Source organism: Salminus brasiliensis, chromosome 17, assembly GCF_030463535.1.
Source record: "Salminus brasiliensis chromosome 17, fSalBra1.hap2, whole genome shotgun sequence".
Taxonomy (NCBI): Eukaryota; Metazoa; Chordata; class Actinopteri; order Characiformes; family Bryconidae; genus Salminus; species Salminus brasiliensis.
The window spans coordinates 26,399,214-26,422,526 of record NC_132894.1 but is presented as its reverse complement, the minus strand read 5'-3'; the positions used below and the strand labels follow the sequence as shown (position 1 = coordinate 26,422,526).

The window sequence follows — 23,313 nt, the reverse complement described above, 5'->3', positions numbered from 1 at the left end:
GAAGTATTACACTTAATGTTAAATATACTACTTTTTTATCTGACAATGTCATGCTTAAGGACAGCTCTTTTGGGTCTAAATAGCAAGTAGGTGAGCGATGGTTACGTTTATGTCCACTGTAATACGTCAGTCGTGTGCACAGTCTCTGCTGAAATGTCAGAAGTAGAAAGTCACATTTACATTTTCCTCTTGTATTTGTTTTTCAGTCCAGGTTTGCTCAGGGAACCTTAAAGGCAACCAGGGAATGTGGTTCTTATTTAGAAATTAGAAATGGCCTGTCCAAAGGTGTAGGCGTATTGAATGCGTCTCCAAATCTAAAACAGCTTTGTTTGTTTTTTTCCTTATCTGTATCAGACTTGGGGGGGGGGGGGGGGGGGGGGGGGATTTGCTGTGCAAATCTTGATGAAAAAGATTCATGAAGCAAACAATTTAGAAAGACTTTCTAATTTATTTGGACCTTTATTGCCTGAATGTCGTTCTGTGCTACACTAAGTCACGAGGGGGGTGTAAAATGCCCGGTGTGGCATGCTGGACATTTCTCTTGCAGGGGTACTGCTGCCAAAAAATTAATGAAGCAGGGCTCAGACTTCAACCTCCTCCAGCACTTCACATATCAAATTCAGACTGCCCCTAGATCATATATTCAGATTGTACAGGGCTCTTGGCTAAGTTGGCAAAATTCCTTATTTAGTTAGTATGCCAACGGAAGCACAATTATTTGCATTGGTGAGCAGATGCATGTTGGATTCTTTTTTTTTTGTCTGATTAAAAAAAATAAATTCCAGAGAACCCTTAAGAAAAGTGCATCATTTCCAGAAGAGAGCTGTGACATTTAACATAGATGTTGGCCACAGGTATGAGGACAACGCCATCTGAGCTTGCAGGGAGATGTATTGAAAAGTATGCTGCCATCACTTTAGGCCAACTATCTTGAGATGATCCTCTCCAGGAGAGAAAATAAATGCAGATTAAGATGTGAAAAGGGAGTCATGCTTCTCTACAAATCCATCACCTAACTAATGTATGGTTTGGCCTGTCTTTCAAACCTGTTTCACCTGGGATCATTTTGAGAGCCCTTCAAGTGGAACATGCCTTTAGCTTGCTTTTGTCTATGCCTGCTTAATCGGCACAGAGGGAGAATACATTCTCTGTTTACAGCAAGCAGTATTTTACAATGCTTTGTTTCAATTTTGGTGGAGACTAGATGCCTGAGGCAAACGTTGAGAGCCAGGCTCAGCAAAGAACTGGTCATCATTGATGGGAGGGGAAAAACGATTGTGGCCTGCTAGTCCCTGTCTTAGAGGAACTCTGTACAGCCTTAAGGCTGATCCTCTTGTTATTTTTGGCTGGAAGGTCCTTCAGGACATGGGGACTTCCAATAAGTAATCCAATGCACATTTAGGACTTCCTTTGAGACCACTTTGCACCAGGCTGGACAGTTACCTGTAAAAATGCCAGTGAAATGGCTGTTTGAAGTCAGTACCTTGTCTGCTGCTCTGCGGCGCTGTGCCCCAGACTTGACAGGCTTTCTTGCTTGTAAAATTGTCTCACGCTTTTCTGCTCTAGCCAAACTATGCCACTGCTTTAACAACATGTGTGTTTTAGGTCTTAAAGCAACATTCAAAATCATTGTAATGCTCGATTGAGTTGTAATAGGGAGAATGGCATCTCTGCCATTGCCACATGCCCGGCTCTGGCATGGCTGTTACTGTCCTTTAGTAACTTATGTCAAGCGGGCAGGACTGCACTTGTAAGAATTGCTTAATGCTGTGTGATCAGTCATATTTTTGTAAAATCCTGTAACACCCTTAACCACGTCAGTCTACATGCTCCTTTTATGTATATTGCTTGGTTATATACCTCTCAGCCTGTCCAGAAACAGCATGTCCTTCAGTGATGGCTCAAAACCCGAATTACACTTCCTAAAGGAAGCATGAAATACCCATTCTCGCATAATGCTGCTTTAATGAGAATTCTGAAGTGTAAGGTAGAGTGCTGTGACTGTCAAGAAGAGGCAGATTTTACGCAACTAACTACAGCTCGTTTTTGACTGCCTTATTTCAAATTTCTTTTATTTCTTAATATGCACGCTGCAGTTATGCTAGAACGTATGTATGCATTGTTAATAGTCCTTGGGTGAGATTTGGGCACATTTGTAAAATGATTCTGTGACAGAACAAGATTCAGCCTGTCCATTAAAAAGGTATTTCGGATGTTAACAGGCTCAGACCTTCTGAACAACAATACTGTCTTGACAAATAGGGCCAACATATTCAGATAATAAGTGCAGGGTTCGGATTTTTTGTTTTGTTTTTTGTTTTGTTTTGTTTTTCTTTAGAATTTGATGTTCATTACAAATGCATAATTTTCTCCCAGTTGTCACCATCTCCTTTGCTGTCTCTTGTTTGACAACCCACATTACCACGCCTTCTCATTAGTGCTCGTTTCTAAGAGCAATCATCTCTGATTTCCCCCATCTCTCTGGTTTTCCTTAAGAGGTTAAGTTCACAGAGTTTGTGTGTCAACTTTCTTTTCTCCAGTCCGTCCACTCACTCTCTCCCCTTTTGTAAGCTTGCCACATATGGCGACCGGTGGCTGGCTGACATTTACACACAGACTCTTGTTCTTGCTGTCCTCATACTGCCTCATTTCTATCACTGGGTTGTTAAGGGAAGCTCAGAGATAATATGCTGTGGCTGCTGGGGAGGGAATCATGTAGCCCAGGAGATTGCTGCACTGTGTTCTTTGGCTTTCATTCGCAGGGTGGCAATGCTGGACGACTTTCTGTCAGGGTCCATGTTAAGATCGTATCCATTAATGCCAGTGCTCATGCCTGGACTTCCAAACAGACTGCCCATGTGGCTCTGTCCCATATGACTTCCAGGACTGGGCACTCCCAGGAAGTCGGACACTCCACTTGCAGCATGTGGATGGGGGGTCATGCAGGAAGTGACTGAGTCACAGGGCACAACACAGCCTGGCACGGGCGATGCTGCACTGCTGCTGCCTATCCATGAGGGATTCTGGATCTGCAACACAATGGAGAACACCCAGACTTAGTCAGTATAGTGAAAAGCAACTGATCATGTTCAGGATTCTCTGCACAAAACTCTGTTAGGTATTAAGTAATGCATTATTGTATGAAAGTTATTTTCTTTTGTTTATAAATGAGAAGCAGCCACAGTAAGATTTATTGGACGCTTTGAGGCAGTCTTTTAGTTTTGCTGAGTGGAAGCTGAGGAGGAATGCCTGTCAGTGCGCCCCTTCAACATCGAGTGTGCCTCCACCGAGCAGCCCTCTTTTGCTGAGAAGAGGAGCGCAGAGTGAATTGAAAGGGCAGTGGCGTGTACTGGGGCAGGGGGATCTGAGGGAGGGCTGCAAAGGGAGATGAAAGCCCTCTCAGGGAGATGCCCCAGATGTGCGCAGGGCTGCATTCCACAGCTGCAGGCCTGCTCCCCAAAGAGCCGCCTCTGCCCTCCCACCCTCCTGCAGATTCATAATAAATCCGGGGGATTCTCTTGGTCTCCTGCAAGGGCGTGTCTCACTCGGCCTCAGCTCTGAAGCTGACCTGACTTCAGGGTCAGGGGGGGCCGCCAGCAGAGTACAAGGTGGGGAAGGGGTATAAAGGTGGCTTCCTCTGGCCCTGCCCATTGTTAGCACTGCATTAAGCTGCTTATCCTCGTCCGTTCTATAGCTTTTGAAAATACAAAAGCTATGGAACTTCTGATGGATTTTGTCCTCGCTATGTCTTACAAATCAAGTGTTCATCTCATATTTCCTTTAGATGACAGTGGTGACATCAAGTTAACTGTACCTGAGCATAGTTCTCAGGTCGAGTGAGAAGTGGAAGCTCATAGGCTGTAGAGAAGTGTGTTCGGACCTGCTGCATCTGCCCAAAACGCTCTCGCTTCCTCCACTTGGCTCTGCGGTTCTGGAACCATACCTGCAGGTAACACAGTTACAGAGAGCTTAGTAGTATCTACAAATGTGTGAAGAGCATTTTTATTGTTCTGACGTAGATCGTAGAACATTTTTCTTAATCATGAGTTATTTTGACACTTGGAAAAAAACATCCATTATCTAGATTAAGTAATATCAGCACTTATGGACCTCCCTATCACTGACCATCAAGATGACTTGGACAATGATCGCTTAATGATTCATTTTGGCCTGTTGGAGAGATTCTGTCTAGAGTGTGTCTAGAGGCATGGTTCAGCCACTCTGGACAGAAAACTCAGAGAAAGAGAAAGCTCTTGTTCCAGAGCGCTAATATTATTTTTCAGCATCTCTTCCTGGAAAACGTTCTGTGAGACCTGGCTGTTGTTTGATGTTGTGGGAGCTGACAGACTGTGATGGCCTCCTCTGAGGTTCTTTCCTATCGGAGCCATCAGCAGCAGCAGGAGGTAGGGAGGGGAGTGCAGGAACCCACCGGGGCCAGAGGCCTCTGAGAACTGTGTCACTCCTCCACTGTGTCTGCCTTGATGGATTAGAAGAATGCTGTTGACTTTTTACATGGGGAGGGGAGGAATTGCTATCCAAGTGATTTCAACCCACAAACATTTGTAACAAATATGAAGGAGTGGAGTATGTCTGGCACTTGCATTCTCAACGTTGGATGTATTTATTTATTTATTTATTTTTTATGTAAGTGCAGTTTCTGGTGGTTATTTTCTATGTGAAATTGAGATTGCAAATTTTACAGACAAATTGCTGTGTCATGAGCTTGTGCCAAAATTTATGCCAAAATTTCATGTCAAATTCCATTCTTCTCATCCAGCATTTCTGTCTGTTGATTCTTTAAATGTTATAAAGTTAATGGGTTTTCAAAATACAAGATCTGTGCATTAAACATCTTGCCTTTTTGAAGAATGCATTTCTGCATGTACCACTCATCTTGTCATTCATGTGATTCCCTGGGAGGAGCAAACAATTGAAGGGGAAGTATAGAGTCTATATATATATATATATATATATATATATATATATATATATATATATATATATATATATATATATATATATATATATATATAATATGTATGTGGATAGAGAGAGAGAGAGCCTAGTCTTTAATACAGACAATGTGGAGAGAAGGTCTTCGCATGATGTCTCAAAACAAAATGCTAGCAGACCCTTCAAGTTACATGTACCCCCCCTCCCCATCCCTCACCCCCTTTTTGTGCAGAGATCGGGATAGGCAATTTTCTCATGACAAAAGGGTGCTGTAATTACCTCTGACAACTGCGCCTAAAACCGTTGTTTATGAGAGCATTATTATGTTTAAATTTCCATCAAAGGCTGTGAAAGTGATCTAAATAGAGGAAGAGTTAGATGGGTTTAGGTCTGGCATTTTCCCCTTCAGCCAAAGAGCGAGACGTCATCCATGCTATCTGCACTCTATGTAACCTGATAGCGCTTTGCCTCTGATTGCACTTCATGTTGTGATGGACATCAGAGTCCCTTGACTTTGCATCGTATGTTTGTAAAGCTTAGAAATTCAGAGAGGAAAAAAGGTTTTGTTATTTTCTAAAGACCTAGACAACTTTTATTGGCATTTCAACATCACTCAATACTGCATGGATGGATGCATCCAGTTTGTGGGTTGGAGTAGTTTGAATAGTTGTTGCGAGGTACAGGACACGTGTCAGTGGAAAAGGTAGTTAGTTTGTAAGTAATAGTTTGTACTGTATTGTAAAAAAATAAAATAAAAAGTCTCAATTTTCTTCCTGTCCTTCACTTCTAGTTTTATCTTTTTTACTTTGACGCTCTTCCCCTCCTTAAATCTGAGCAGGGAAGTTGGGAAATTGAAAAGCGAGATGGGAGAGGGTTCAAACTGGAGCTTGTTTTCATTTTATGTTTAATTTCCTGACGCCTAAGCCCCCGGCTTTCCGACGCTGCTCCTCCAACTCCGGAGAGGCGTGCAGACAAGAGGGGTGGACGGATTCCCTCGCACCGCTCCTCTCCTCTCTCAAACACATGAGCCAACGTGTAGAGTTACTGCTCTTACCGAACCAAGAGAGGGAGAACGAGAGGCCAACGCTTTGAGGGAGGATTGTTTGGGAGCGTAGTTCATCAAACATGTCCTGCCTCAGTCTTCTCTCTCTCTTTCTCTCTCTCTCTCTCTCTGTCTCCCTCCCAAGGACCTTGCTGCCGTGTGCATGCAGGATTCTGCCAACATGTCCAATTGTTTATTTTTTCTTTTTCTTTTCTTTTTTTTTTTAACCCTGAACATCTGCTCAGAAAGTAGCTTGTTGCAAGGCAACAAAAAAACTATCTCTGTATGTTGAGCACGCATGGTAGTGACACAGTAATTGGTAAAGACGTTGACAGCTAAAGCAGCTTACAGGCTTATTATGGAGCTTTATTTATGTTCCAGCACTGGAGGAGAGAGAGAACAGAAACACTAAACTCAGCCCAGCAGAAAAGGGGAAAGAGCAGCTTTGAAGTCAGGGGCAGCTTTGAGGATTGATAGTCTGCCTCTGCTGTCACTCAAATTCACCTTCTAAAAAAAATCTAAAAACTAGAACCCAAATTAGATTTGATGTGAGAATAGTGTAGTTTAGACAGTGCGTGCCTGCAATATGGCCACATGTTTTGTAGTTATTGATGAAGGGTTATTTTTATTTTAATTAATTAATTAATTAATTAATTTATTTATTTATTCCTTCATTTTTCCAAGATCCCAGATTTAGGTGCAGATAAGTGATTCATGAGTTAGCTTTAAGGTAAGCACTACTAAAGTGGCTGTGCTAATTGTAAGACCAGCAAAGGGCTTTGGCCAGCTCTCCTTGGGATGCTTTTCTTTCCGTGACATTTTTATTTCCATTTCAAATAATTCTGTCATATGAAACTGTTGAGGCAGATTTTTGAAGCTCTTAACCTTTGACTTTTCAGATGCACCTGGCATGCACACATCTCGCCAACCTTGCATTTACTGTTCAGTTGCAAAAGTAAATCAGCAGAAACACTAATTTACATGCTCCACTTAAGCGTTTGCATTTACTGGGTTGAAGCCTGTATTTTTGAAATGATGCCAAATGTATATTTGTATATATGTATTTAGAACAAACCAATGTTGTTGTCTTTTACTGTATTTCCACTAAATTTTGTTTATTATTTGCAACAGACTTGGCTGACGCTTTGTCCAGAGCGACTTATTTTTGAATCATATTACACAGGCAGGCAAATATAGCGTTAAAGCTCTCGCCCAAGGACACTTGGGTGATGGGCTTGCCTGGCCAGGGAACTTGCCTGGCCACGAGGAAGGTGATGTTGCCTACAACGCTACACCAGCCACTGATTGTAGATAGCTAAAGAAGTGCAACTTGTCAGCTTTACAGCACAATTACAGCTGCACGCATGTCACTAGTGCTGCTTGTTTTCAGCAGATATGGGAATTCAGGTCTGTGCATTGAGACATTTAAGGATATGAGCAAACCTTACCACATCCAAATCCTTAAGCCAGGTTCTCTCACCTACCCCTGAAAGCAGGGAAGGACACATTCTTTCCTGAGCAGGACATTAATGAAAAACAAACAGTGTAAATCCTGGGGTTCTTAGTAAAGCGTGCATGAGGGGTTGGGCGAGGGGTCTCCCTGTCTGTCAGTCAGTGCTGGAATGCAGCAGTAGTCATGGAAGGATTATATGCAAATATGGAATAGAGAGCTAGAGGGTCAGAGGTTCTGGTTTTCCAGACCTAGGTATGGTGTGGCAGAGTTAAGTTCAGAGGTTCTGTTGAAGGCTCAAAGTGAAAATGGACACCACATATGTACACGCTGTTCTTTTATCCCTTGCTTGACACAAATCTAAGTAATTTGAGTTTCTTTGCCTCTATTTACAATTCTTTGATAGTAATCTCTCACAGAAAAAAATAAACAGTGTCCTTTAACTCAGGTTAAAATTGTAAAACCCCTTCAGTGGCTGGTTCTTTAGAGAATGGCTTTGATAGAGGAGACATTTTAAGGTTCCTCACACTCACAAATACACTTCTTCATGATTTTTTAAGGAACCGACAGTGTTCTTTTATAGGGAAGTACCAGCGTTAGAAGCTATGGACTTTCTGTTTATTGCCAGCTGATCTGAAAGGTCAGTAGGGAAATAGGTGCTGTTGTGTGAACCCTAACTGATTTTTAAGGGGCGGCGAAGTAAGGAAACATATAAGGGGCTTGTTACCTGAACGCGTGCCTCTGTTAGGTCAGTCCTCAGTGCCAGCTGCTCTCGGGCATACACATCAGGATAGTGTGTCTTTTGGAAGACTTTCTCCAGCTCTTCCAGCTGGTAGCTTGTGAAGGTGGTGCGGTTGCGCCTCTTTTTGCCCTTGTTGCTCTCTCCCTCGCCCTTATCCAGGGGGGAGGCTAACTCTGAGCTTGGCCTCTCCTGTGGACCCTTCGCTCCTGGTTCCTTCACACTGAGGTAGCTGCCATCCATCCCTGTGGCGTCAGTGTTTGGGGGCAACTCAGAATCTGTTAGCCCTGTGCTGTCTTTACCTGAAAATGTAAAAGAAAGGAAAGACATATTAGTGGTAATTCTGAAAAATACACACAAAAGGGAAGAATTAATTATTGATTCTTTGCTTAGACATGTGGTCCTGGAGAAGAACCTTAAGGTGGTATAGAACCTGTACACTCACACATTTCATCCCCCAGTTGTTTTATTTTGTCTATATTATAGCATGCTGAAGATCTGCCATATTGTAAAATTAGTTCTGAACCCTTCAAACATACTATTATGCAACATTTATTTGATAGGTCAGTTAAATGCCTCAAGCAACAGTGTCTTTGTATAACATCCAAACATGTCTGACTTGCTGCAGTTATGGCTACCAGTCTCAGCTCGTAAATCAAGAGCTCGTATGAAACAGATACCCTGGCTGTAATTGCAGACTGATAGAAAATTGCAGGTTCCCTGCCTCTGCCTCTGCGTAGTCCTCGGTGCCTGCCTCGTACATGCACAAAGTCTGTGGCTCTGGTGCAAAATTAAGCACGGCTGGTAATGAGGTCAAACTAACCCAGTGACAAGGCTCTGGAGTGGTAATTTTGGAAAAACAGCAGCTTAGCTGTGAAACCCCAGTCAGCCTGTAGGTCATAAATCAGTAATAAATGGAAATCTGCATTTCACATTCCGTTCTCTATGCTCCAACTACCTTGGAAGAAGTAATTGCTACAAAAACCTGGTAGAAATAATAGTGGTATTGCCTGTGAAATGAATAGTTGAGATGGCGAACTGCTGCAAGTCCCAGCCTCTTATTGGGCTTTAGATGGAAAGGGATGTCAGTTTGAGATAAGAGGTTCAGCCAGAATCTATGTCCTTGGGGAAGCTCTGGTGTGGTCCAGTAGTGACCTGGGGCAGTGTGCAATTGCACTCATTCTCATTTGTCGCTTGGGTAAAGACTTCACAAGTTGGAATTAAATTGTAGAAAGCAAATATATGATTTAAAAGACCCTTACACACTTTTACCACATGTGTAAGGTGTCCAAGGTGACCTCCAAGCCTATTTAGTGATATACCTCTCTACAGCTAGCCAGTTTTGGTGTAAGTGTTAGTAAAAATAAGATATTGCAATTTTTAGACAGTATTTTTTAGACTTCTGCATTCAAGATCTCCATGATTAAGTTCACCTCAGTAGGATACGCTGAGAGTTGTGTGAGTGAGACTTGACGGACGTAAAGGCTTTTGGTTCTGTAAACAATCAGTTACGTCAATAAATAGGCCAGAGGGTCTGCTATTGCTCCTGTCTGCAGGGCAGGTCATGTAAGAGCTGCCTCACTAGTGCTGACTGCCTTTTCTGGTCACTGTGGCCTCAGTCCTGACAGACATGGAGCCAGGCCTGGGGGCATAATGGCTCCCACATTGCCTCCTGCCCAGGACTGACACATCCTGTTAAGTGAGCGGGAGCGAGCGTATTTATTCGAACATAAATATTTTCGGCCCGTGCCTTCAGATGCCTTGAGCCCCTTGCCTCCACATGGGGAAGGCTGTCAGACTGTTTGAAATCAGGGCCCGGCGATCAAAGGCTCTTGTTGATACCTTATGTCACTGACGGGTTTTGGCAGACGTAGGGTATTGTGACAGTCCCGTACTTGTTATCCAGTGCGTTTGAGCCAGGCTGCAAGGCTTCCCCTGATGCCCAAGGTGAACAGCAGTTGGCCGCCCCTGGAGCACCTCCATATGGACGAGTAACATGACCTGCCTTTTAGGCATGAAACCTCACTGCAAATTGTTTCTGTCAGAATGAGAAATTTTTGGAGGGAGTTGTGGTAGTGCAGTGAAAGGGCAGCGCATGAGCACAGGCCCAGTGTTGAACTAAGGCATTACTGTAAATGGGGAAGGTCACTGTGACTGTGGAAGAATCTCCTTCTCCAAACGATACCAGGAGAGGTTTCCTGTTTCTTAGCTTTGTAAATATGCTGATGCTTAAGCCTTTTTCCTCTCAAAACCTCAGTGCCTATTCCTCAGTGAATTCAGGTTTCTTAATTTTCGTTTATCGAATGGTAATTTTTCAGTGTCTGGTACTTTTCATTTCTTCTGTTAAAATATCTTTGTGTGTCTGTTTCCCATTTAAAAAGCTCTGCTTTACAACAATGTTTTTAAACACAACCATGGAATTTTTTTTTTTGCTCTGCATCCAAGTCCACCCATCACCTCCAATTACAATGCACTGACACGGAAAGGGAAGTCTGGAGACGATTGTTTTTCTTTGTCTACTCCAACCCAATGAGACAAGTGACATACTGCATCTACGTTGATGGAGCTCTGATCTAAAGGCACCAAAGAAATTGCCTCTACTTGGTCAGCGATTTTCATTCCAATCATGTTGCCGTGACTGGCGAAGAAAGTCTGCAGATCTTGAGAGGGAGTTCACCAGTAGGTTAGGAGAGGGTGAGGTTCAGCTCAGGGACTAATTGGCTATTTAACCTGAGTGGATTCACACCTGCCTGCATAGCAAGAATGGGGCTTGTAAATCCATTTTACTGCATCTACATTTACCTCTGACTTTGCAGCAGGATCTCTTCAAATGAGCTGCCATTTGATATGTTCAGTAAAGGCTTGAGAAAAGGGCACCCTATATATTTTTCATAATATATGCATGAGTGGTTCAAACAGTAGTTCCAGACCTGCGCGCCCTAAAAGGGTGCCTTTCTTGCAACAGGAGACGCAGGAGACTCCTGGCCCGTAAGATGTCGGTGCTTGACCTCCTGAGTTAGTGAGGGTCATATCTTTACAAGGGGCAGCTATTTAGTCCCAGTCGAAAACGGGGAAATACATCAAAGTGTAATTTAACAGGCTATAAAGCGGCAGGGCATCCCCTATGCTTTTATGGAATCTGATGGGCAGGGTCAGGAGCAGGCAAATAAAAGAAACACTATAAATTAGGCACCCCAGGCTTTCTGTGAAGGGTTAATGGCAACATTTTTACAAAGAGTCCAAAAAAAGTTTGTATTAAAACACACGAATAAAGGTGATGGGATACTTTAGGAATATGAACATGATCTCTGAGGATGTGTAATCCTGTGTTTTGACTGGAAGCTGAGGGGTAAAGGAAATGTGTGTAGACTGTTTGTTCTTCTCAGCATTTATTTGTGTGTCTAATTGGGTTTGTTTTCTGTTCTTAAAATATGAAGAAAATCGTAATCGGCAGCTTAGTGCTCTGAAGCCCAGCCAGTCGTCTGAACCTTCCTTCCACTTTCCAATTATTTCAGGCTCCAGCAGACGGACACACACATGTCCTGCGTGTGACTGATAGGTTGGAATATGAGGGCTGACATGGCGTAGTGGTACATGGAAATGGCAAAAATGTTTTCCTTTTGGTGATTGCGAGCGTAACACCACAGCATATTAGTCAAAGGGCTGCCTCATTAGTAAACGTTTGCCTACACTACCATTTGCAAAACCAGAGCAAATCGCCTGCCCAGAGGCAGATGTATCAGCGGCTGCTCTGATGAATCGGGTCACCCCCCCCCCCCCCTCCTCTTCAAAGTATGGGTCCAATATACTGCACCCTGACCACAGCACTGGGATAGTTTTTCCCTTTCCTTTGCTTTAGGTTTTTAAAGATCACCTCACATTCTTTCGTTAAATGTTGCTCTCCAAGGGAGGCGCAGTTTTATGTTCTCAGATGCCCAGGCAAAACAACTGAAAGGACGACGGTTGTGGTAGAGGCTGGTTCTGTCTCAGATGCTGCCGACTGGAAAAAAAAGGCACAGTAGTGAGAATCTGATAGGTATCCACAGAGAAGTCCAAACACACCGCTAGACCTGAGGGAAGATTTATCCCAGCAGGCAGCAGCAAAGAGCACACGCTGTGCAAGAAAACACAGCATTTCCTTAAAGCCTCGGCCCACAATAAATCACTCTCTCTCTCTCTCTCTCTCAACTTATCTATGGCTCTGAGAGGCTGTTTCAACCCGTAAATTGGTCAGTGGTAACTTATTATAGGAGACATGTGTTTTAATTAGTAGCTTGAACAGTGATCGTTGTCAAAAGGTTGAAAACATTGGTGTGGATAGTGTAGAAGGTCTGTAACAGCTTCATTTGTCTTTGGTAGCTGTCTTTCCCATGACTGTGTCGACGATCGGATTTGGTGGTTTGGTCAGAAATCACGTTTAAAGTGCCCAGTGTTAAAATAATGCTTTGGATATTTAAGACTGTGGTTTCATTTGGAAGATCTTCGGGGACAAGCACATGGAGGACTGCCATAACTTTCTAAACACATCAGACACATCTTCGCTGCAGTGATTGCACAATTAAACCTTTTTCAACCAGCTCTCCTTACTCTGTTTTTCTCTTCCTTCATTTGTTTGTTTAGCAGCTGACGTTCAAGTTCCTATCCCTCAGTGAAGTCTGGAATCTCCAAAGCAGAGTTTAAAACCACAGCGGGACAGTGATGTGCTTTACGAGTGTAATGGAATGCTATAAGAGGACGAATTGATCACTGTCCTCGGAGCTTGTGGCAGAATACAGTCAAAACCAGATGGACTACTAAAAGGTGTTTCACCTTTCTTTGGTTCTGAAGCCTGTCGTCTTTTCCGAATGTTTCCTTTTTTTATTAAGCTGACGGCATGGAGCAAAGCGATTAATACTTGCTTAGGACTGTTTTCCAGAGACGTAACAAAGCTGTAGCTGTGCAAGAGATTCTGTACTGCTCCCTGAAATGTCCTCTAAAGTCTAAAGTCACAACAAAGGTCTTAGCAAAATTAAATCAGCTTCGCTTATGCGAGTATGCGAGTCCATGGTGAGGTTCGAGTGTGCCGGGTCCTGATGTAGTCTTTTGAAGCAGTCGGTCAGCCCGCATGCCAGTTGAGACTAATGTAAATTGTAAAGCCAAAATATGATCTAAGTGGTAAAATGATCCTAGGTCCTTGTCACCGCTCCTTACACTAACAGCCTACAGAAAAGTACCGTTTCTCCAGGCTATGAAGTACATCTGTGACTGGTTCCCATTATGATCCGGCTCTGTTGCTTTACTGAAGGTTGAAGTACTTGTTCTAAGCTATGACAAGCCAAAGGAGTGGGATTGACAACAACACCCTAGTGTTTGTAGTATAGTCACCAGTATAGATAGCCTAGAAGTTGCTGCTAAATGTATTTATATGAATAGATTTATTTTTATTTATTTATAAGAAAATGGCCATGATAAATGTGTACAATTGTCATTTGTATATTACTGTTCCTGATCATTCATAGTCAATTGATAAATCATTCTAGTAGTTTTTCTAAATAAAAACTTGCTATAAATAATAATAATAATTATAATAATAATAATTATTATTATTGTAATAATAGTTATAATAATGCAGTACAATAATGCAATATGATTTTCATAATTTAATCTGTTTACATTTATTACCTATAAGCATTATGTTGCCATCCAATGAAAAACATCTTCAAAATGGTGACTTTACAGTAGAAGGCAATAATGTTTTCAACTCTAAAAGGAAGTCAACAAAATAAAAGCTTCTTCCAAGTAATATAGAGCATTTCTATTGGTCTATTAATCCAGAATTGTTTACATAGGGTACAGAGCAGCTACAGGGTTCAAACCATGAAGAAACCTAAAAACAGACAAAAATGGAGATACATTTTTTTCTTTTTTCTTTTTGGGCAAATAATGATGTAAACAATGCTATTCTGTCATTTTATATCAGACATATTTCACCATATTACCATATTGGCCTTTGTTAGGTAATGTCAAACTGCTGCCTTCTTACACCAAAGAAGTGCTGCTATTGTGGCTTTGCATCCATAATTTCTCTTTTTTATGTATTATTATAGAATAATAGCCGCAGCCCTGTTAATCTCCACCATCAAGATTTTTTTCCCCATGCAGCCTTGAAATTGTTACCTGACTTACATTTAATTATAGTTACTTGTGCTGATACCCTGTGTTAACTGAATTTGTACAAGCAGCGTGATATAACATACTTGTGTTATCCTTATTGTATGTTAATTGAAGTATCTACAGAAATTCTCATTTGTAGTAATGAAAGCATAAATACCATTTCTTTGAGCGCTGCAGTTCAGTACATTTGTGCAGTAGGCCGGCAAATGTGCCTTGACTCAGGAAGATTTTTTTTTTTTTTTTACATTTCAGATAAAGTAGTACTTTTTTATTTTAGGAGAGGATGGCAGGAAGCCAAGTCCAAAGATCACTCTCTCTGAGGTCCTGAGGGAAGCCCCTCTAAGACAAGAGCAGTCTCTTAAATTAGAAATTATATTTTCTCTTACTCGAGGGGGTTTTACTATTTGCTCTCTCTAACGTAAGGAATGATTTCACTGCAATAATCAAAGTGTGAGAAACACATGTACATTCATAACGGGTGGACAGAATCATATCACTCATGCGAGCTGCTGACAGTGTATTCAGCATGAGCATTTCTGTATATGAGATAATCGAGAAGAATATGTGTGAAGTTGTGTAATTTGTTAAATGTGGTTCTCATCCTTACTTGCCTAGTGCTAATAAGAATACACACCTTCTGTTCAAGTACAGTCTGTACACAGTGACTAAAAATGTTATATTCTTTATATTTATGTATTGTATTAACAGTAGCTTTGCACAAACAGCTCTAGCATTACCTGATCACATCTACGTAGAATGCACCAAGACATGACCTTTGAAAACTTTCAAATTTTAGCACAGCATTTTATTTTTTTAATGATTACTGCCTAATAGTGAGTTGTGGTGCTTAACAGTCACCAACTGATAAAATACAAAATCATAATAGACCTGATTGTAAAAAGAAGTTACTACAAACGCTCTTCTTCTGGCAGTCCAAATCATCTCAAACAGTCTGTTGATTGAAACTGAATCAAGAATTACAGGACATAACTTTTCCCCCTCTGTCTGTTCATACCAGCTGGATTCCATCCAAACATTTATCAAAGCCAGGGCTCTAAATACATGCTTACCTGCTATAAAGAACGTTTGCGTCTGGCTGTGCTACTCTGCTGGGTCAGTGGGCCATAGAACTATGAGCAGGCCCCAAGCTCTCCGACAAGAAGCTCGGGCAAACCCTTTCCCATAGTATCCAGCATGTTTTTTGTTTTTTCTTTCATGCAGCTCGAAAGTCATGTTTCGGCTCAACTTTCTTGCGGGACATTAGTCAGTGATGGATGTCATTGTGAATTACTGGTGGATCAGCAATTTATAGAGGGTGTTGTTAGCGAGTTATTCCACTACCCTAATCAAACACATTGTAAAATCAGTGCCTAGAACTTTTACTCGCTGCGCCTACCATGTAATTGACCACTAAGCCACAGAAGTTAAATTTACAATTCCATTGATCAAAACTCACAGTTGAAATACATTTGTCCAAAATAAAAATTTATTTAATCGACGCAAGTCTTACACGGCGACAGCCTACCGCTCATGAGTCAGAACCAAGCATTCAGCATTGAAGACATATCGTGTTTTTGTTCAAGGCATTCGTTAGTGGGGTTTCACAAACCAGTCACCTCTTGACATTTAAGGGACTCCCTTTGATTTTGAGCCGCGTCTTTAAAAGTATGAAAAATAACCAGGGGAGCTTGGCAACAAACATCTGACTCTGATTAATGACAGAGGGCTCCTGTAGTGCAGGGGCATTCCAGTCATCTCTTTTAGCTATCTGAAAGTCTTAACTCAGCGATGTGGTCAGATTGGGGTTAGGCGAGATGTTACTGAAGGGCTCTGCCTTCACATTCTCCGTCTGTTTTTGTTATTGATATTGACCAAGGAAGAGGAATCAACCTGGCATCTTTTTGGAAACCACAGGTCTTGGTTAAGACTGAATGATTATGCAGGGTGGGAAACAAGTCCAGTCCCAGCATGTGACAGCTGTGCTGTTTAGTGTGGACTGCACTGTGTATTACTAAAATTACATTGCGCAAAACTAGCAACTTTCTGTTTTCTACATTTTTCATCAACTAAACTGTTCGCCTGCATGTTTTTCCCTGTTTCAGCAGTTTCACAAATACTTCTCTTTGTTTATTTATAGCTTTATTTATTTGCAATTTCAAATAAACAGCAGGCTGATGCCACATTGGGATCCCTTGCATCTGTACTTGTCTTTTCAGGTGGTGCAGTGAGCACAGAAGGCTCTGTCCTGGACATTTTGCATATATTCTCATCAGAATAATAAAAAAGACCTAGCAGCCCTACACTCACACTCCTTTACAGCTTTTGGAGTAAATGGCTGGAAACATGTTTTCAATTTGTCAGTTGCAGCACACAGACCTCTCCAGATCAATTACAGTGATGCATTCATATATCCCCCCCTCTAAATTATCCCCTTAACCTGAGTGCTGCTTGCTGCTACTCTCCTTGTTCTGGCCTGTTGAGGTTTTTTTGCAGGCTATAATGCTGGAAGGCATGCCTTTTGCAGTAATCTTCCCATTTTGTTTCGGTGCCTAATTTAGAGAACAGGATATTGCCTCATTTAGTAAACAGGATAACAAAAACATGTAGGCTACCAGAATGTCTTATTTTAACTGCTCTCTTACTTCAGAACTTTTTACTGTTTTATAGCATTCCTCATGCTAGGACTATTTAGGCGTGCGCTGCCTGCCTTTCTGTAGACTTTTTTTGTCTGTAATCTTTAAATCTGTAAATTAGGACCATATACTGACATGTATAACTGACATGTTCTGACTGGTAAGGACCAAAGACTGCAATGAAATGGGAAGATTATTGTATTCTAACCTGCTGGGCTACATAAAAGACACACAGCCTGCATTTCAGTAAATAATTGGTTAGGGAAAAATACAGTAAAGTCGACATGTCTTAGAAATCTGCTACTTTCATTATACTTGACGTATTATAAAGACTGTAAATACAGCAGGGCCCAACCGCTCTGATCACTACCGTTTTTTTTCTCCATTCTGTAATCTCTTCCCCCCGTTTTAAAATTTAAAACAGTTCCTAATTCTCCTATCTCTTTTGCTATTTTGTAAGCTTTGTTGATTTTTTTTTCTCGTTTACTGTTTAATCACATGCCTGATGTTCATAGTTCCCATCAAAGCGGCTCTTATTAGTTAACGGAGCGGAGCCCCGCTTTAATGACATCTGCACAACAGACTGCCTCAAATCTGTGTCTGTAACCAGATTGCGTCATACTTACACTCATTTCACCATCAAAACACTGATTAGTTTATCATGATACGAATTAAAGTACTGCACAGATTTCTTAATTGCATCTTAATGATTTGTCTGGGGGATATAATAATAATAATAATATAAATCATAATAATAATATTAATAATTATTATAATAATAATGTTGTTGTTACGATAATAATAATAATAATAATAATAATGATAATAATATATTATTATTTATCATTATTAAAAGTCGTAGCGTATTTCCTTGCTGCAATTTATAATATCATTTAATTATATATTTATTTAATATAATTATAAAAGTATATATTTATATAGTGTATGGCGTATAGGCTATAAATATATATATTGAGGCTGAGGCAAATATTCAGACAAAGTTCATATCCTCTACAGAGACGCAGTTCTGCTCATTCTATAACCTAACTGCTGTTTTTTGCTGCTCATGCTGCTCATTTTACAAAGAAATAATAATAATAATGCCCTGTGCAAAGTAATGTTTTTTCACCCTGTGTTAAATTCAAGAAATAACTGAATCTCATATGTCTCATATGTTTAAATGTCGAGTAGTATTTGTAAGTGATCAGCTAAAAGCAAGTCGTTTTGCAGAGACGTGAATAATCAGACAAACGCACACAGATTCCCTTCTGAGCTCGGAGTCCACGGTCATTTATCAGTGTCAGCTCTGACAGCACATGTTTACTGTCTGGACTGCTTTAGTGGACGTTTGCTTCAGTGGAAGAACTCCACAGCTTTTCATGACATTTGCTAATATTTACAGTCAGCTAGCTGCAGATGATCCAGCAATCCGCAAAGGCATAGTTAGTCGATGGGTCTGGATTTAGACCCGCATGGATATAGAAGTGCAATGGTTTCTTTCTGATCAGTCCAGTGCCTAGCTCCTTAGCTGGGTATCAGATATTGATCTAGGGGGCCAGGCACGGAGGTGAACTATTTTACATACATGTATAATTTAATAAAACATTGATTTCTCTGTAAAGGCCGTGTTAGGCACAGTCTCAGGCGTCTCCTGTTTGATGAACTTTGATGAAAAGCTTGAACTCACCCCTGCGTTCACCTCGCGGCAGCTGAAAAGCTCCTAAAGAAGTATGCTTATATTCTATGATTTGGTAATTCCAGCGCTTAAAGCCCTTCTGCACATGGAGCATGTTATTCCGGGTCCAGATGGATCAAGCTCTCCTCAAAAGCACTGCTTCACACGTGGAGGGCAAATGGTAGAAGCTCCCCTCAGAAATGATCCGCAGTTGGCAGGAGCCTCGCTGTCGTTGCTTTGATTACGGCTGCTGTCAGATAAGGGACATGCTCTGCACTTTCCCATGCAAACCTACACTTTTAACATAATGAAGAGTAGCAGCGGTGAGGGGCTTTATTTATGTTCCTCCCATGTCTACAGAGGCGGACATATGAGTGTGGTGTTGCAGACTCTCACTGCTGACTCATGATCGTTCTCTGTTACTCCGTTGCTGTAATTGCTGAATCAGCATCCTAATGGACGGTGGATGGTTATCGACGTTACGAGCGGTTCTTTTTTTCTTACTTTGGCATCTAATTCACAGAAATACATACAGTAACACACCAGACTCTGATTAAAAGGCCATTCAGCAGATTGTATAACTGTACTATACTACACTGAGGAGATGGGGTGTAGTGTTTCAGCAGATCCTTTCTGCTCTGTAAAACGCACGAAGCAAAAGAAACAGTGGCAGTCTTCAGGGTTTTGTGGACTAAGCCTGCTATCATCGTTTAGCTTCTGGTTAATGGCACAAAAATGCGATTGCTTTAAAGATGTGTCTTTTCTTTTACAACGACAACTTAGTGTCGTTAAACGTGATCGATCTTCTGATCTTCTGGTGCCCCGTCAAGCGTTCAGCGGTGATTGTGAAGAGTAGCATTGTACTCCACACAGGCCTCTTCAAGTTTAGATTCTATTATTGGCTCTTATTGACGTTGTATTCCCTTTACTTGTGTCCCATCTCATTAAGATCACCATCATCAAGGAATATTATCGAGTTTGGCTGGTTTCATGGAATCCAGTGATTCTTTTAGAAAACCCAAACGCCATCCCTGTACATTTCAACACCCCGTGATATCATTACAATACTGTATAACTCACTGAAACACATCCTACATGATTTACATGTGCCAAGTGGGTGCATAAAGTAAACAGTAAACGTGTTCTATTATCATAATTGCTTTCTTTTAGTTATTTGTGTTGGTGATTTACATCCACCTGACACATATAAATCATGTAGATTCAATGTTCATTTTTAGAGCTGCTCTGTAATTGATAAATTGTGCTTAAATACTTGTATATGACCTCTATAGGTCAAATATCTATAGTTCAAATACTCTGCTATATAGTTGAAAAAACTGTTTAGCAGCTCTATAATTCAACTTCTTCTGCACTGTGAAACACTGTATAAAAACTATACCACATTTATAGTTAAAATACTTTATATATAGTTATATATAGCTATATAGTTGAAAACACTGTTCTATAATGCAGCCCTATAATTAAAATATTCTGCGGCACTGTTAAACACTGTATAGCATCTCTGCAGTCCAAATACCCTACTGTACATTTAAAACCTTATATAGCAGCTCTATAATTGAACTATTCTTCTGTATTGTTAAACACTGTTTAGCAGCTCTATTTATGCTGTATAGTTAAAAAACTGAACAGCATGCTTCATATACTCTACTGTACATTTAAAATCTTATATTGCTGCTCTGCGGTTACATATTCTGCCGAATTGCTAAAAGGAAACTATGTTTAGCAGCTCTATAGGTCAAATATTCTGCTGCATAATTAAAGTCTTTTTAGCAGCTCTATAGTGCAAATATTCTGCTGCATAATTAAAGTCTTTTTAGCAGCTCTATAGGTCAAATATTCTGCTGCATAATTAAAGTCTTTTTAGCAGCTCTATAGTTCAAATATTCTGCTGCATAATTAAAGTATTTTTAGCAGCTCTATAGTTAAATATTCTGCTGCATTATTAAAGTCTTTTTAGCAGCTCTATAGTTAAATATTCTGCTGCATAATTAAAGTCTTTTTAGCAGCTCTATAGTTAAATATTCTGCTGCATTATTAAAGTTTTTTTAGCAGCTCTATAGTTAAATATTCTGCAGTTATTGTGCAGTTATAATAGTTAGTAGCAGTTGTATAGTTAAAAAAACTGCACAGTAGCTCAAGTGCTATATTTAACATTATGCCATATTGCTGCTCTATTTTTTAATTATATTCTATAGTTTTAAAATCTGTATGTTTTTTTAAAATCCCTGACTATACAGTTGAAACCATGTAAAGCTGCTCTGTGGTTCAAATATGTAAATCTGCTGTATAGTTAAGTGGTATATAGTTACTGAATAGTTTCTGTAGTAAATCTCTGTATAGCTTATTTATATATGCAAACACTGTACAGGGGCTCTACTGTTAAATGATGTACAGCTGCTCTATTTTAATTAAAATGTTCTGTACAGTGAAAACCGTATTGCTGTTCTCTTGTTAAATGTTGTTGAGATGCTTTTGATGAGTTTGCGGCGTTTGGAAACGTTCGTGTGTGTTTGTGTGTTTCACCGGCATCCATTATTTCTTCCTTCCGTTCCTGCGTGCCCTGTTTCTTTTATTTTGTCCGCCGGTTTGTAATTCTCCTGCGGAATCTGCTACTCTACTCTGATTCTGGACGCTTGGCCTTGCAGCAGAATCTCAGTCTGCTACGCTGTGCTCTTTATGAAAACAGACCGCAATATGGTCCATGTCGCTTCGTTTTAAGGAGGCCTTAGGCCAGACTCGCTCCCACAAACGCCGTGTGTGTTTGCCGTGCAATTAGTAAGAGCTCTAAAGGTGAATAAAATCAGACGCGGCGCACACCTGAAAACGCGCTAATTCAATTGTGCGATTCAGCTGCAACATGAAGGATTGTAATGCAGATTATCGCATTAAATCTAATTGAATTCGCCGCTGTAGTGAGGAGTCGAGCAGCGCTGTGCGTAATCGCGTTAGTGACTTCAGCGCGCTCGCTCTGTCAATATTAGCTAAGCGACAATTGCGCAGATGTGATTATCAATATTAGAGCAGAAATCAGCGCCACGACCCCAGCATTAGTGCCCCCTTCATGCTCTCCTCCTCAGTACCCTTCACCTAAAACCTCAACTCACCTCCAGCCTCTTGCCCGAGAAGAGGGTTTCACACAACGTGGTTCAAAACGCCTTTCCAGCTCGGCTGCATGCTGCTTTTTACACACACACACACACACACACACACACACACACACACACACACACTAAAGGGATGATAAAACTGCAGCTAGATACACTTCGCAGAGTTGTTGTGTGTCCCAGGAGCTGCTACACGTCTCGTATCCTTGCAAGAACACACACACTATCTACTACTTCCCAAACGCACGCGAGAACACACTGCATTGAATCTCACGTGAGAATGAAAGAAAATAGGTTCCCGCAAAAACACGCACGCACACACACACACTCTGACAGCTTCCAGACTCACGCAAACTCATATACACTACAACACACACACTCTCTACAAAACTAACAAAAAACAGACACGCTCTTCTAAGAAACGCGCGCGCACACACACGCACGCCCTGTCTCAATCACGCAAGAAGGCACTCTGTAGATCTGAACTCAAACACTAACACACACACACACACACACACACAGCTTCAAACATTCAAACACTCTTCCAGGCTCAGGCTAAAGTCACACATTCCCAGAAACACTCATATACACACACTTCTGCAATGCAACGCTCGCGCAAACGGACACTGTGATCCGGATTCATCCATAAACACACACACACACACACACACACACTACTTCCAGAACTAAGGCAGAAACAGGCATGTGCTCGACTTCCAAACCTAAACCTGAAGAACAATTTACACACACACACACACACACTCAAAACACCCGAGAAAACACACTTATCTCCCAAACCAACGCGCGCATCACACACACACACACTTACCGTAACAGGAGAGCAGTCCTCCACCTCCGTTGTGTCCGCTCTCCTGGTGCCCCTTGCCGCCCTCTGGGGGTGTTTTGCACGCGGCCCTCTGCATGAAGAGGTGGTATTTGTTAAAGGTGCCTTCCCCGTCCACGCTGGGCTGACAGTCTTGCTGCTGTTGCTGCTGCTGCTGCTGCTGCTGCTGCTGGTGGAAGGGGCTCCTGGCCTGCGCTTTGGCGCCCGGGAACGCGGGGCTGTACTTGGCCTCAGCCGCCGGGAACGTCCTGAACGGGTTGGCGTGCTGCTCGCGGGGAGCCTGTGGCCCGTAGTACGGCTCCATGGAGCTCATGTCGCAGTATGAGACACACGTCTCAGCGTTCATGCCTAAAAAAAACGCTACGTGCAAGGAAGAGAAAACCACGTCCAAAACTTTTTTCCTCCCTCTCTCTCTCTCTCTCTCACTCTCTCTCTCTTTCTCTCTCTCTCTCTCTCTCTCTCTTTCTCTCTCTCTCTCTCTCCCTCTCGCTCCCTCTCCCCCTCTCCTCTCTCTCGCTTTCTCTATGTCCTCTTTTCCTTTTTGGAGCCGTAAAGGAAGCAGATACGCGCGCTCTCTCGCTCAGTCTCTCTCCTTCTTCCTCCTCATAGGAACTCGCTCACACTCACTCTCACACACTCTCGCGCACATGCACCCGCGCGCCCAGCTGGGTTTGCTTCGAAAAAACGGTTCAGATGTTT

The 23,313-nt window shown here is 41.6% G+C and overlaps 1 protein-coding gene across 1 annotated transcript; it reads right to left on the bottom strand.

Annotated features, from left to right (window-relative positions):
* Nucleotides 1-375: 375 nt before the first annotated feature.
* Nucleotides 376-23,020, bottom strand: alx4a (ALX homeobox 4a). Its single transcript, XM_072659903.1, has 4 exons — nt 22,600-23,020; nt 8,173-8,486; nt 3,815-3,943; nt 376-3,029 (listed from the first exon to the last, which is right to left on the bottom strand). The coding sequence occupies exons 1-4, from the start codon at nt 22,958-22,960 to the stop codon at nt 2,712-2,714; spliced, it is 1,122 nt and encodes a 373-aa protein (XP_072516004.1). The 5' UTR covers nt 22,961-23,020; the 3' UTR covers nt 376-2,711.
* Nucleotides 23,021-23,313: the final 293 nt, after the last annotated feature.

Coding starts and splice junctions, on each gene's coding strand:
- alx4a (XM_072659903.1), bottom strand. CDS start 22,960: ATGAACGCTGAGACGTGTGTCTCATACTGCGACATGAGCTCCATGGAG. Junction 3,944..8,172: donor TAACAGAGGCACGCGTTCAG/GTAACAAGCCCC, acceptor TGTTACCTGCAG/GTATGGTTCCAGAACCGCAG. Junction 3,030..3,814: donor GACCTGAGAACTATGCTCAG/GTACAGTTAACT, acceptor ATTGTGTTGCAG/ATCCAGAATCCCTCATGGAT.